This window comes from Notolepis coatsorum, assembly GCF_963971535.1.
Source record: "Notolepis coatsorum genome assembly, chromosome: 10".
Classification (NCBI taxonomy): domain Eukaryota; kingdom Metazoa; phylum Chordata; class Actinopteri; order Aulopiformes; family Paralepididae; genus Notolepis; species Notolepis coatsorum.
In genome coordinates, this window is record NC_140174.1 from 7,215,243 (window position 1) to 7,230,183 (window position 14,941).

Below are 14,941 nucleotides of genomic sequence, written 5' to 3' on the forward strand. Positions count from 1 at the left end.
TGTGTACGTTTTATTTATTTGTGTCAAGGTGTGTTGGGCCTATATTGTAAAATGCTAACTAACCTCTGTAATAATGGTATTGTTGTGTCTTCTGAATACAGTTAATAACAGGATCTATGGGTAACAGTACTGTATATTTGCATATCATATATGTCACAAATATAACAGTACTATATAACTGTATGTCATGTATGTCCCTATGCCATAAATGTCATGATACCTGTATATCATGTATGTCATAAATGTCACTATGAATTGAAAATGGGGGACCCTGATGTAAACAAGACGAAAGTCTTTCTCTGGTCTGCATCCCCTTAACAATTGTGTGTATTGAGATGTACTGTATTGTACCCATTCTGCAATCTGTTAAATAAAGTTTTCATTCATTCATTCATTCTTCTGAATACAGTTAATAACGTAAAAACAGAATGTCATTCAATGACGGGACCGCTCAGAAGAACCTCTGTCCCATCTCAGAGCTGCATCCCACCATCTCACACTCGGTGAGTGACACCGACGCTTGTCTTGTTTACTTCATATTTTATATTATTACTTTATATTCATGACTGCACTGCACTGCACTGCAGCCACGTTGATTAGAATCCCACAGCCTGGCTACGCCTGTGCAGATTAAACAATCTCATAATTAGATAAAGATGTACATGACGACATGTATTTTGTATTTTCTCCCCCAGAGGGTGGCTGGAGTCATCATTGGAAAAACGGACGTCAGGAGCTTCCCTGACAGAAAAAGTAAAGAAAGTTACAATTAGAGGGGGGCCTAGCTAAATTACACTTCATTCAAAGAAATATGCAGATGTGTACAACGTCTCTATTGCATTGAAATATCTTGTAGAACACCACCCTCTTCTGGCAAGTCTATGAACTAGGATCCTCCACTGTGGTTTCTGCTGGCTGACTATACTCTTGACGCCAAAACACCCAAACTCTTACATCTGAATTTCAGATATCGGTTTTGACAGATTTACTTTCGGCTTCACCATCATGGATTCCCCAGACTCCTTCATCAACGCCTCTTCCTGGGGCAACGATGAATACATCAACAGACTCGCCGGTAGCTTCACTATTGGAGACTGTGGTGAGGATTCAAGACATTACATTGAAAGTATTGCTTTTTTTAGTCTGTGTTTTAGTGTGGAATGTGTTTCTAACCATTTGCTGTAGAGAATACTAGAAGATATAGTCGCAATAAATAGTTTTCACTTCAATTGAGTGTATATCTTTTTCAGTCGTCATTGAAGGTCCTTTGATTGCTACAAAAGATGCGGAAAAAGAGAGCAGATACTGCCCTGCGACCCCAGGGTAACGAGCTTTCTACAGAACACACACGTTCACTGTACATGTCACGTTTACAGGTGGTCAGAATTTGGGTCACTGTGTGTGTGTGTGTGTGTGTGGGTGGGGGGCTTGAAAGTAGCTTGCAACGCCTAGAATATCAAGGTAAACTCCCAGACGATTTGTGGTTAATGATCTACTGTACCGTTCACTCTCCTACTGTTATCTCAGCGGATACAGGTTGCTGGTGTCGGAGGCCCATTCCCGGGTGTGTCTGTGCACGGACACGGACGTCATCGACAGGCTGCTGCCTCTGCTCCACCTGCCTGTGAAGGACTCCATGGACTTCTACACCCTCGGCGACATAGTGGCCAACGGACAGGACCTGGAAGGCAGGGTGATAAACATCCTGGCTGCAGTGAGATCGGTGGGGTTCGCTGGCATCAGCGTCTTGAAACGTTCAAATGATTCAAGTGAAAGCGTGTGATCAAATTGATCGAGAATAAATGAGAGGGTATAGTGCTACACTGTACGATTTTTGGCACGGCTCTGCTGCGGTGGCCATAGATCAGCACAGAAGTACCTAAACCACTGTGAATCATGACCTCAAGTCTGTTATTGCTATTATACAACAACGTTACTCACAATTTGATCTCTTTTTACCATTAGACTTTCCCCTTAAATTATACGTTCAAAACCCGCCTTTCTTGTAGGATGGAGAAATGCTCGGTGTCAAACGGTGTTGTCATGAGTGCATTGTCATGAGATTTCTGCACTCATTGGAATGTATCTCAGCCTATCACAATGTACAGTCTGAACTAACGGGTATAATTGTCAATATTTGAGGCAAAGATTACAGTAGATTTAAAGGTTTTGTTCAAATAAGTGGTCTACATGTTAGAATAATAGCTCTAGACTCCGACAGCCATCACTGATATAGAGTGTCAGTAACAAGGGTCTCCCAGTCCCTCTGCTCTGCAGTAAACAGAAAATATATTTTCTGGTATTTGATTCCCACTTTATCCAATGAGGAACCAATGAGAGAACTCCACACTGCAAAAATGGTCTGACAAAAATAAGAAATAAAAACTGGTTTTAAGCAAATGTGTCCTTGAAACAAGTAAAATAATCTACAGGAGATAGACATTACATTGAAAATATAGCTTTTTAGTCTGTGTTTTGTTACACTGGAATCATGTGTTTGAAACTATTTGCTGTAGAGATAGTCACAATAAATAGTTTTCACTTCAATTGAGTGTATATCTTTTCCAGTCGTTATTGAAAGTCCTTTAAGCTAATTTGGCTTAGCAAGATTTCTTGAAATAAGTTATTTAATTTTTTTTAAATATCTAGGATTCTCTCACCTGATTGGATAAAGAGGGAACAGAATACCAGGAAATGTATTTGTGTTTACTGCAGAGCGGAGGGACTTGGAGACCCATGTTACTGACCAGACACTATATCAGTGATGGCTGTTGGAATGTACTGTACTGTAGAGCTATTTAACACTTATTTTAACAAAACAAACAAACCATTTCTATTACTTGAATGGAACACAAGCATCAATAGGAGCCCAGAATGTACTCTACAGAGTTCAGCAAGGTACCAGGTCCCATACTTAAATGTAAATATGTACAATCCACCATATCAATGTGAGGTGTATTCATACATTCTTGGAGACTTCAATCTATAGAGGGAACACAACTTTCTTAACCCCTTGTAAATCTGAATATAGATCTATAAAATCATTGTCTAGTGTTAGTCCTTGTATCAAGAGCTCCCTCAATCAAGTGAAAACATGTCTCCATTCCTTGTTGTTGTTTTAGGCTACACATCCGCTCACGTTTGAATCACCGGTTGAGCATTTAAACTCTTTCACAGAAATGGAATACATTGCATTAGGGATTTTCAGCGTGTTGTAGTGTCCTTGAGCAAGACGGGTTGCCTGTGTGTGAATGTGTGAGTGAATGGGTGAATGTGAGGCATTTTTACCATTTACCATTCTAATAGTTCCATTCACTGTTCGCAGGTTGCAGAAGCGAAGCAATTCAGCTACTCAGACGGGCGTCAAGGGCACCGGCTGGAGGCGAAGCTGTTTGATGACTCCATCCCTTCCTTCCCTCTGGTCTGGTGAGACACACATCCTCACGAGTCACGTTGATTCATCACTTCTATTTGGTGAAAACGGGAGCTTGTGTGCTACCTCTCCCCGGCCACCAGATCATGCCCCCTTAAGGTTTTCGGGTGGGGTGGGGGGGACTGCACTGAGCTACAATCATTTCCACGGTCCATATGTGTTTGATTTGTACTACGTTCTCCCATGAGTTCACTCATTGACCTCCCTATCACACACAGCTGGGACAGAGAGGCCATTCAGCTGCTGCAGACTCTCATACCGAAGGAGACTGGTAAGGTTAACAGCAGCGCCCCCACTTCACTCTCTCTCTCTCTCTCTCTCTCTCTCTCTCTCTCTCTCTCTCTCTCTCTCTCTCTCTCTCTCTCTCTCTCTCTCTCTCTCTCTCTCTCTCTCTCTCTCGCAGAATGAATGTTTATTTAACCTTTACTCACATCTGTCAGGTCCTATTGAGATAGAAATCAATTTTCCTCAAGAGGAACGCGTGGAAATTGAAATACGAGGTTGTGTTTACGTAGTGAGATAATTTACAGTAAGTTGTGCCTTTTTCCTCTTTGCTCAAAGTGCTCTTCATAGCAGACGCGAAGATCGGTTTTGACAACTTCCGTCACTGTATGGCCGCGTCAGTCAACTCTAAAACCATCATCACTGTCAACCCGGGTAAGAATACGACCGTGATGTTATGCTTGCAGAATCGTTCATATCCCTTTATGGTTTCAGCTTTTGGGTTCCGGGGAAGGAGTGTGACCGATTGCTGACCTGACTCTGCCAACTGGTTGTAATCATTGTGGGAAATTAACAACAGACTACATTTTGTCTGTGGTTGGTGTAGGTTTGCATATTCTACCAGTGATTTTAGCAGGTGAACAACTGGACTCCTTTATATTCTACAATTACACGTGGCGGGTAGAATAATAAAAGTGTCTGATGAATTTATGAATCCATCAGATAAGTCAGGGTTGGAAAACCTGGAAATTCAGAGACTAGTCACTAGATTTCCAGTCATGATGGAAAACCTGGGAAATTTACTAAAATGACCAAATATCCTAGAATGTTGTCCTGGAAATGTATTTCAGCACCTCACTCAGATCGCCTATGTAAACCTATAGGTGTGTATTTTGTTTGAAACTCGACTGTTGGTAGGATTATAGCCAGGGGTGTAGCTCCAGATTCTGGGCCCCATGAAAGAATGTATTTGTAGGCCCCCAGTGAATGCGAGCGCGCTTAAGCGCGCGATCGGAATTTTTTTTTTGCCATTTTTTTTTAATGAAAAAGGCATAATATGGTTTTTACCTATACATTCGGATCAGCAGTTCAGCATCTGCACTGTTGGTGGGTGAGCCTAGTAAAGGATGTCGCATTGCGTTCATCTTCAATGAATGGACCAATGCAATAGTCTACCAAAGCCCCCCCCCTCTCTCTATATATCTCACACACACACACACACACACTTCAGAAACAAACATAGTATCAATGAGAGCATCAATAATACACCTGAGTGATGTCTAGTAAAAAAAAAAAAAAAAAAAAAGCTACCCCCCCCCCAGCTACGCCCCTGATTATAGCAGCGCCGCCCAACTTCGGGCCCGCGGGTCAAGTTTGGCCCACGCTCCATCTGTTTTGGCCAGCCCTGGCATTCGGCACCTGTGACGCACGTGAGACACATCATCATGAACAAAAAGGAGCAATAAAACTGGGGTTAACTGTGTGGATACTAGGGCCTACCGGTAAATTATATGACCAAGTGTTGTCCTGGATTGTCAAGAAAAACTCCTGGAAATGTCCTGGAATATTATTTCTGTAAGTGTTGGTCAGTGGATGAAAAGAGTCTATGTTCACACTTGCAGGCCGAAGTGGGCTAAATTATTTTTGCTCATATGTGACTCAGATAATAATAAAAAAAAAAAAAAACGACAGTCTGAACAGCAGAAATCACATGGAATCTGATCTTTTCAATTCTGATTTGGGCCACTTTCACGTGGTCCGTCCCAAATCAGATACAGGTCAGATTTTGAACTATCTGAACGGTCATATCATAATTAACGTGACTTTTTACGTCACACTACTAGATACTAGACATTCGTCGCAATTCTGCGCTGGCGGGAGTCACTCTGAAGACAATTGTGGAAGACAGCTGTGATGGATGGAGGTGGTCAGTGGAGGGACAGTGAGGTGTTTACCTTATAAATATTTGAGGTGAAACTTGAGGGGACGTACAGACAGTATCATAACCGGTCTGTGTTTGAGAGCATATTGAAAGAAGAAATGTCTCTTTCTTTCCCCTCCTCCTCGCCCCCATTATCATCTGCTCACGAACTATCCGGCCTCCACTTGCACATCAACTTTAACCATTAACTGTGACTTCAGTGTCCTCCGTGTTTAAATCCATCTTCGTTGTTTTGTTTTTTTATTTTTATTTTTTTTAATGCTAATTTTTGAAAAACTACAAGGGTGAAAAACACTGTTTTGCTTGGTTTTTCTTTATAATACTGTTTTGGAGTAAAAAAAATAAAAAAATTGTAAGAATATAGGACAGGCACATATAAGCACTATGCTTCAGTCTGTACCTTTTTCACTGTAAAAAATCAAATATTGATAAATGATGATGTATATTGTACTTTTTTTTGATGACTGAAAAAAATAAACTACTACTACTACTACTACTATTTGTGCATGCGGGGGTCAGTTCAGGAGTGCGACCAGTTCACTGGATTCTGATATTGGCCACAAAAAGGTATGTGAACAGCCAAACAAAAAAGCGATGAATCATAATTGAGCACCAAGGCTTGCAATGTGAACATAGCCTTAGTTTCCTTACAGTTGGTTGTAACTATTTATGAACTCTCTCTCTGCCTGGAAATGAACATTTGTCTGAAGTATGTAAAACAACTGGTTATGAGCCCTGCTGGTCTCCTGAATGGGAAGTCAAATATCTACCGGTCAGCCAAAAGGCAAAGTTGTTTGCCAACAAAGACCATTAAGAGGGTGCCAGGTGGACAAAAAAATATAAGTAGCTACATTATAACCAGAGTATTATATTTTGGCAAGATTCAATACCGAAAAAGGCAGATTTTTCCCCCCCCCCATTTACTGCTGCATATGTATCTTATTATTGTCATTTCTAACTTGGATCTCAGACACCAAAGAGGCCGGTCTGCTGTTCAGCTATGCTAAGGAAGCGTCTGAGTCCGGGGCACTGGACGCCGATGGTGACGGGCAAGGGGACATGCCTGGTGGGTAACTAACCATGAAGACCGCATTATATTCTTATTATTCCTACCGCCGTCATAGCAATGACATTTTGTAAATGTTACCCTTTTTAACTAATCAGTTGCTCTCTATTCTATCTAGTTTTGAATCGTTTCAATTGTACTTTTCCATTGAATTTGTCTCTTATTGAATCGGTGACATGCAGCATTGAGACATTTAATGTGTTTACATGCAACCAGTGTTCTGGCTTAAGAGTTCCCCATTAGGTATTTAAGTGTCCCTTTATTAATCCCCTTGGGGAAATTCAAGTGTCATAGCAGCGTGGGAAGGGGGGGGGGGAGGGGGTACAGGTAGATAATAGAATAATAGAACATGAAACGGGCGGCTAAGTGGCGCAGTGGGCAAGGCGCTCGCCACTAACGCAGGAGATGCTGGGTTCGAGCCCAGCTCTGGGCGTTGCTTCCGGCTTGGCTGGTCGTTCATACTAATTCAATTGGCAGTATTAGGGGGTGGGAAAGCCGGTGGGTGGGGATCGGACATTGTGGACAGTGACTCCTACAGGTCGGTTGGTGCGCCTGTACGCGTGTAGCCTTTTTACAACGCATCCGCGTTTCCGGCGCTCTGATTGGCCAGGTCATGTGACATGTGCGCCCAATAGCGTGTTTGCCCATTTCCGCGTCGAAAAGCCTGCAAACTACCTGGCGTTCTATCGCTCTAAGACAAACTCTAACCTTAACCAACTTCGAAATTAGTGCCTAAGCTTAACCGGCGAAAGAACTTGCCGTCACGCTCTAAGACAAACTCTAACCTTAACCAACTTCGAAGAGTGCCTAAGCTTAACCAGTGTAGAAACTTGCCGTCCCACGATTGGCGCTCATGTCACATGAACATCTGCATCGAACATTGTACATATGTCTATACTGAACACTGTGACCTCTATTTTTACTTCTATTTTACATGCTATACTATTTTATTTCATACTATCTTGTCTAACACAGTCTCTGGAGCGAAACAGTAAGAAGCATTTTGTATAAAAGTATTCTGTACTTCTGTATGACAACTATTAAAGAAACTTGAAACATGACCTGGCCAATCAGAGCGCAAAACGGGAACCCGGAAACGGCGATGCGTTGTAAAAAGGCTTCAAGCCGCCTGTACAGCAGAATCAGGAAGCATCGGGGGCAGTGTGAGCCTCCCACGCGTTACTCCTCGCCACTGAGAGATCGCGCTGTGCAGGTGAAAAGATGCGACGGCTGCCTCCTTGTGTACCGGAGGGGACACGTGATGCAAGGCTTCGTCCACATTGCAGCCGACCAGTGGGAGGCATAGTCTAACAACGTTCGAGACAGGGGAGGGTAGAATTGGATAATACGAAATTGGGATGGGAGAAAAATAGAAAATGGGGAGAAAAAGTAGATAAAAAAATGTAATAAAAAAAGAATAATAGAACATAAAACAAAGTGCAAAGTAATAATGATGATAGGGATAATAGTGATAACAGCAGTAGTGAACAGGAGTGGGTGGCAGGATTTAATCAGACAGTAGTAATAGTAGTACTAACAGTGTTTATTATTAAGAGTCAGATAGTCCTAACAGTGTTTATTATTAAGAGTCAGATAGTCATAACAGTGTTTATTATTAAGAGTCAGATAGTCCTAACAGTGTTTATTATTAAGAGTCAGACAGTCCTAACAGTGTTTATTATTAAGAGTCAGACAGTCCTAACAGTGTTTATTATTAAGAGTCAGATAGTCCTAACAGTGTTTATTATTAAGAGTCAGATAGTCCTAACAGTGTTTATTATTAAGAGTCAGATAGTCCTAACAGTGTTTATTATTAAGAGTCAGATAGTCATAACAGTGTTTATTATTAAGAGTCAGATAGTCCTAACAGTGTTTATTATTAAGAGTCAGATAGTCCTAACAGTGTTTATTATTAAGAGTCAGATAGTCCTAACAGTGTTTATTATTAAGAGTCAGATAGTCCTAACAGTGTTTATTATTAAGAGCCAGACAGTCCTAACAGTGTTTATTATTAAGAGTCAGACAGTCCTAACAGTGTTTAGTATTAAGAGTCAGATAGTCCTAACAGTGTTTATTATTAAGAGTCAGATAGTCCTAACAGTGTTTATTATTAAGAGTCAGATAGTCCTAACAGTGTTTATTATTAAGAGTCACACGGCACGGTGGTGTAGTGGTTAAACACTGTCGCCTCACAGCAAGAAGGTCCAGGGTTCGATTCCCGCTTGGGGACGACCAGGTTTCCATGATGCCAGTTACCCAGGTGGGGTATCTCCCAGCCAGGCCTTTCTGTGTGGAGTTTGCATGTTCTCCCCGTGCTCGCAAGGGTTTCCCCCCCCCCCGATAAGATAAACCCAATGGAAAAACATGCACAACAACAAGATCGCTAACGCTGTGGCGTCCTTGATGAAGACGGACAGGAGCACTTGGATTGGTCCCCTGGCGCGGCTCACGTTGACGCCTGTCTGCTCCCGGCTGCCCTTGGGGGGGAAGGACGACGGGATGGGTTAATCGCAGAGACGATTTGCATGCGTGCCGATTAATGACCTCTGAGCAGGTCCTAAATTATTATTATTATTATTTATAATCCTAACGGTGTTTATTGTTAAGAGTCAGATAGTCCTAACAGTTCTCAAGTTCATCAGCCATTACCTCTCAAGCTGTTGGCAGCAGTCCGTACCCACGGTTGTGGAGCCTGATGGCTACTGGCACAAAGGACTGGCCAAGGCGGTTTGTGGTGTGTCGTGGGGGGATACGTCTATGGCTGAACATGCTCCTCATAGAGGGGGTTGGGAGGGGTTTTCCAGTATAGCATCCAGCTTATTCAGGAATGTTCATGAATGTAGCGCTTCATATCCTAGTCATGATGAATATCCCTGTAAGTAGTTAACTACCTAAACTACACGACCCAAAGTAGTTAAAGGTGCTGTACGTGTTTTTATGTGTGTGAAAATGAGCTATCTACATGTTAAAATAATAGCTCTACATTCCAACAGCCATCATCACTGATAGAGTTAGTAACATTGGATATATAACAGACATATTTTCTGGCATCCCGTTCCCACTTTATTCAATCAGGAGAGAGAACTCCACACTGCAAAACTGGTCTGACAAAAATAAGAAGTAAAAACTAGTTTTAAGAAAATATGTTCTTGAAACAGCAAGTAAGCAAACCTGGTTTGGAAATATTTGTTGAAATACGTTTTTTATTTTATTTTAATTAAATTTTTTTATCTAGGGTTCTCTCTCCTGATTGGATAAAGTGGGAACGAGATACCAGAACATTTATTTTGTGTTTCCTGCAGAGTGGAGGGACTGAGAGACCCATGTTACTGACCAGACACTCTATATCAGTGATGGCTGTTTACTGCAGAGTGGAGGGACTGGGAGACCCATGTTACTGACCAGACACTCTATATCAGTGATGGCTGTTTACTGCAGAGTGGAGGGACTGGGAGACCCATGTTACTGACCAGACACTATATCAGTGATGACTGTTTACTGCAGAGTGGAGGGACTGGGAGACCCATGTTACTGACCAGACACTCTATATCAGTGATGGCTGTTTACTGCAGAGCGGAGGGACTGGGAGACCCATTTTACTGACCAGACACTCTATATCAGTGATGGCTGTTTACTGCAGAGTGGAGGGACTGGGAGACCCATGTTACTGACCAGACACTCTATATCAGTGATGGCTGTTTACTGCAGAGTGGAGGGACTGGGAGACCTGTGTTACTGACCAGACACTCTATATCAGTGATGGCTGTTTACTGCAGAGTGGAGGGACTGGGAGACCCATGTTACTGACCAGACACTATATCAGTGATGACTGTTTACTGCAGAGTGGAGGGACTGGGAGACCCATGTTACTGACCAGACACTCTATATCAGTGATGGCTGTTTACTGCAGAGCGGAGGGACTGGGAGACCCATTTTACTGACCAGACACTCTATATCAGTGATGGCTGTTTACTGCAGAGCGGAGGGACTGGGAGACCCATTTTACTGACCAGACACTCTATATCAGTGATGGCTGTTTACTGCAGAGTGGAGGGACTGGGAGACCCATGTTACTGACCAGACACTCTATATCAGTGATGGCTGTTTACTGCAGAGTGGAGGGACTGGGAGACCCATGTTACTGACCAGACACTATATCAGTGATGACTGTTTACTGCAGAGTGGAGGGACTGGGAGACCCATGTTACTGACCAGACACTATATCAGTGATGGCTGTTTACTGCAGAGTGGAGGGACTGGGAGACCCATGTTACTGACCAGACACTCTATCAGTGGAATGTAGAGCTATTTAACACTTATCTTAACAAAGAAATACCACTTACAGCATCTTTAACTACTGAAAAAGCTACTGAGATTTGAATGTAGTTAAACTACTACCCAACTACTCCAACTTGTAGTTAAACTAGTCATTGAACTATACATACTACTCCCCAACACTGTTGGTTGCTCACACAGGAAGACAAAAACAACACACGTCAAAATATACATAATGATATTATGTATTTGTATTAAATGCATCCACTGTGGCGTTGCCTCGTGTCCACCCCTCTCCGCAGTGGATTCCATCAGCGACGTGTACACAGTGAGTCAGATGAAGCTCAAGGCTCAGGAAGGCCCTGAGGACTTCTCCGGCATCACCTACAGCTTCATCACCAAGCTGGACCTCGACTCCAAAGTCATGAGGACCAGGTGGTACGTGTTTTAAACAAGGCAAAGATTTGATGGCCTCTCTTGTTAACGGTGACCATATGTAAACCCAATGCCATCAATATATGGTATCTTTTGTTGACTTAAACATGACTTAAAGGAACACGCCAACATTTGGGGAAATTAGCTTGCCGTCTTCTCCAGAGAGAGAGACAAGAAGATAGATACCAGTTTCCTCTCTATGCGTTCAGTAGAAGGCTATCTGGCTGCATGTTAGCCTAGCTTAGCACAATGAATGGAAGCGGACATGGCCGGTTAGCCTTCGGGAGAGGTGTTAGTTGGACAATGCCTATAGGCTAACCGGCACTGTCCGCTTCCATTCATTGTGCTAAGCTAGGCTAACGTGCAGCCAGATAGCTTTCTACTGAACGCACAGAGAGGAAACTGGTATCTATCTTCTTGTCTCTCTCTGGAGAAGACGGTAAGCTAATTTCCCAAAATGTTGGTCTGGAATGCCCTCTCCAGCCATATCCGTGATGCAAACACCCTGACATCTTTTAAATCAGCCCTCAAAACCCACCTTTTCAATCTTGCTTTTGACCTCTAATTCGGTCGGTTTTATTTTATTTGTTCATGTATTATTTTTGTTCTGTTTTTGTGTCTTGCCATAGTTTTGTTTCTTCTACCCATGTAAAGCGTCTTTGAGCATCTGGAAAAGCGCTATATAAAATAGATGTATTATTATTATTATTATTATTATTAGGGATGTTCGATATTGGCTTTTTTACCGATACCGATATTGTCCAACTCTTAATTTCCGATACCGATATCAACCGATACCGATATATGCAGGGTCCCCCCCCCCCCCCCAAAAAAACAGAATAATTTCAGGTAATTAACATTACATATCTCTTGTTGTGGAATTAACACAACATTATGCATACTTTTGACAATGAATAAAATCCGAATTTCTTCTTACTTGCTTGCCTGGGTAAATAAAGGTTATAGAAATGTTAAAAAAAAATTGAATACCGATATTTTCCGATATCACATTTCAATGCCAATATCGGCCGATAATATCGGACATCCCTAATTATTATTATAGAATACGTTAGTGTCCTTCTCTCTGTTCAGCTCCAGGTGCAAGTACCAGGTGAACGAGGCGCTGCAGAGCTGCAGCAACCCGTCGTGTCCCGGGAAGGGCCAGGCGCTGGCGGTGACCACGGGCTTCGACCTGCTGGTGAACCTGACGGACCACACCGGCACCCTGCTGGGCTGCTCCCTCAGGAGCCCGGCGGCCGAGAAGATGCTGGGCTGCACCGTCAGTACACACCTGGGTCCTGCTCCCTCATCATCATTAACCCTTTCACTGCCACACGACAGAAGGTTAACCCTTTTACTATCACACAACCGACGGTCGCCGTCGGTTGTGTGATAGTAAAAGGGTTAACCTTCTGTCGTGTGGCAGTGAAAGGGTTAATCTGTGTGTGTCGTCGCAGTGAAAGGGTTAACCGTTTTGGTAGTGTGGCGGTGAAATGGGTTAATAAGTGCTGATTGTTTATGCGTAACTCTTTAGTGCAGCAGGGGGGAAGCGGACTAGTCTGTATATCTCCAGTCCCCTGTATCGCTGTCAGCTTTCCCTTCAGAGTCCTCTAATGATTATATGATTCAAGAGATTTAGGCTAGAATGATTTACCAATATAATTGCATGTTTATCTTTGGTGGTTTGGTGGACCAATGAGATTATGTGTATCATGGTTCTGACTGATCTGTGGCCGTTGTCTGGTGTACTGGGGACTCCCTTAAAATTGGTTATTTCGTGTATGGGGTGTGGGGGGGGGGGGGGGGGTAACTGTACATTGGATTATCCACGAAACCTTACTTGGTCCCAAGAAGAGGGTCTCGTGTATTATTTGGGTTAGGACATTTACTGTACATTGGAGGGGGTTGGGTCAGGACATTTACAGGGGCCAGTTTCGAATTGCAGTCTCCCGTAGGTGCTCTTTGAGAGTGGAACATAAGGTTCCAGCAGGTCCGAGAGGTAGCCCGGTGCCAAGCCGTTGAGGAACTTAAAAGCAAACAGTCAAACCTTAAAATCGATCCTAAAACGCACAGGAAGCCAGTGGAGGGGAAATGTGCTCTCGCGTATGTGTACCAGTTAGCAGACGAGCAGCAGCGTTCTGGACTAACTGCAAGCGAGAGAGGGAGGCCTGACTGACGCCAACATACAAGGCATTACAATAATCAAGACCAGAGGTCATAAAAGCATGTATAACATTTTCAAAAACACTACGAGACAAAAAAAAGGTTTGACCTTGGACAGCCTCCTAAGCTGGAAAAAGCTCTTTCCCCACTACAACAGTTTGTCCATCTTAAGGTCACAGTCATATCTTGTTTATAAATCCAAGGTGACATACTGTATACAGAAATATACACACATTTATTTTAACGTTTGTAATTATATTGAGCCATAATTGCTGAAGATTCCCCCCAAATCAGTTCACTTTGTGGAAAAAACAGCCTGATAGAAACGGTTAATTTCCTACATTGGTGGTCAGGGTTAGAATCTTCCACATCTTCTGTTGCAGATGGACGATTTCTCCAGTATGACTGACGAGCAGCGGACTGCAATGAAGTGGCGGTTTCTCTTGGAGCGATGCAAGATATATGTGAAGGTCGGCACCGCTCTACTGCACTGTCACTAGAAGAAAACATACATAAAAAAGAACAATACAATGATTACAATCTTTTTCCAGATCCTCCCCTCTACCAAGATGAGGACGGGAGTCAGAGGGACCGTCCTGGACTGCTCATTGGCCGACCCTGGAGAAGTCAAACAACACATGTCTGCCCTACTGTAGTGGACTATAGTGGACTGTAGTGGGCTGTAGTGGACTATAGTGGGCTGTAGTGGACTATAGTGGGCTGTAGTGGACTATAGTGGACTATAGTGGGCTGTAGTGGGCTGTAGTGGACTATAGTGGGCTGTAGTGGACTATAGTGGACTATAGTGGGCTGTAGTGGGCTGTAGTTTTTACTATAGCCCACTAGGCTACTCACCAGCAGCTAGTAGACAAGACAGAAGAGGAAAGAAGACGAGGTGTCGCCTACAAGCTTGACCGTTGAGAAGTTTCTTGCTGTTTAAGTTGTTGTTTTTGACAGATAGCTATGCCATGATTTAGATGTGCATTTGACAAAGGGAGTTGGCTGTTATTTTAATACCTCCCCCTTTTCCCATTCTCTATTTATATATCCTTATTTATTTGTTCAGTACAGCTGTACATGCGATTCACAAAACATGTGATTTATTGGTATATTTATTCAATTGTATTTAAGTACACTATTTATAAACAGTTTATTTAGTTGTGTGATTGTATGTGTTCATATAATGCGTTGACTTACATTAAATATATAACCCCAAAACAGTTGTCTTGTTATACTGTAAACTAAAGTTGCAGCTTGTATTATGTATCATGGTATGTATTCTCCTTCCAAGTTTTCTGAAACTGCTATGACGAATCCAGACAGTAGGTGGCGACAGTGCACGGGTTATGAAATAGGAACTTGCCGTATAACTGATGTTGCAGAGGGACACATTTAGGGACGTACA

General features: G+C 42.7%; 1 protein-coding gene across 1 annotated transcript; it reads left to right on the top strand.

The window, feature by feature from the left end:
- Nucleotides 1-428: 428 nt before the first annotated feature.
- meiob (meiosis specific with OB-fold) lies at nucleotides 429-14,316 on the top strand (the record flags this gene model as incomplete). Its single annotated transcript, XM_084322334.1, has 13 exons — nucleotides 429-503; nucleotides 696-753; nucleotides 968-1,099; nucleotides 1,251-1,323; nucleotides 1,528-1,723; nucleotides 3,326-3,426; nucleotides 3,652-3,704; nucleotides 3,995-4,090; nucleotides 6,568-6,663; nucleotides 11,241-11,376; nucleotides 12,466-12,652; nucleotides 13,920-14,006; nucleotides 14,088-14,316. The coding sequence occupies 13 exons, from the start codon at nucleotides 429-431 to the stop codon at nucleotides 14,190-14,192; spliced, it is 1,395 nt and encodes a 464-aa protein (XP_084178460.1). The 3' UTR covers nucleotides 14,193-14,316.
- Between the last annotated feature and the right edge of the window lie 625 nt (nucleotides 14,317-14,941).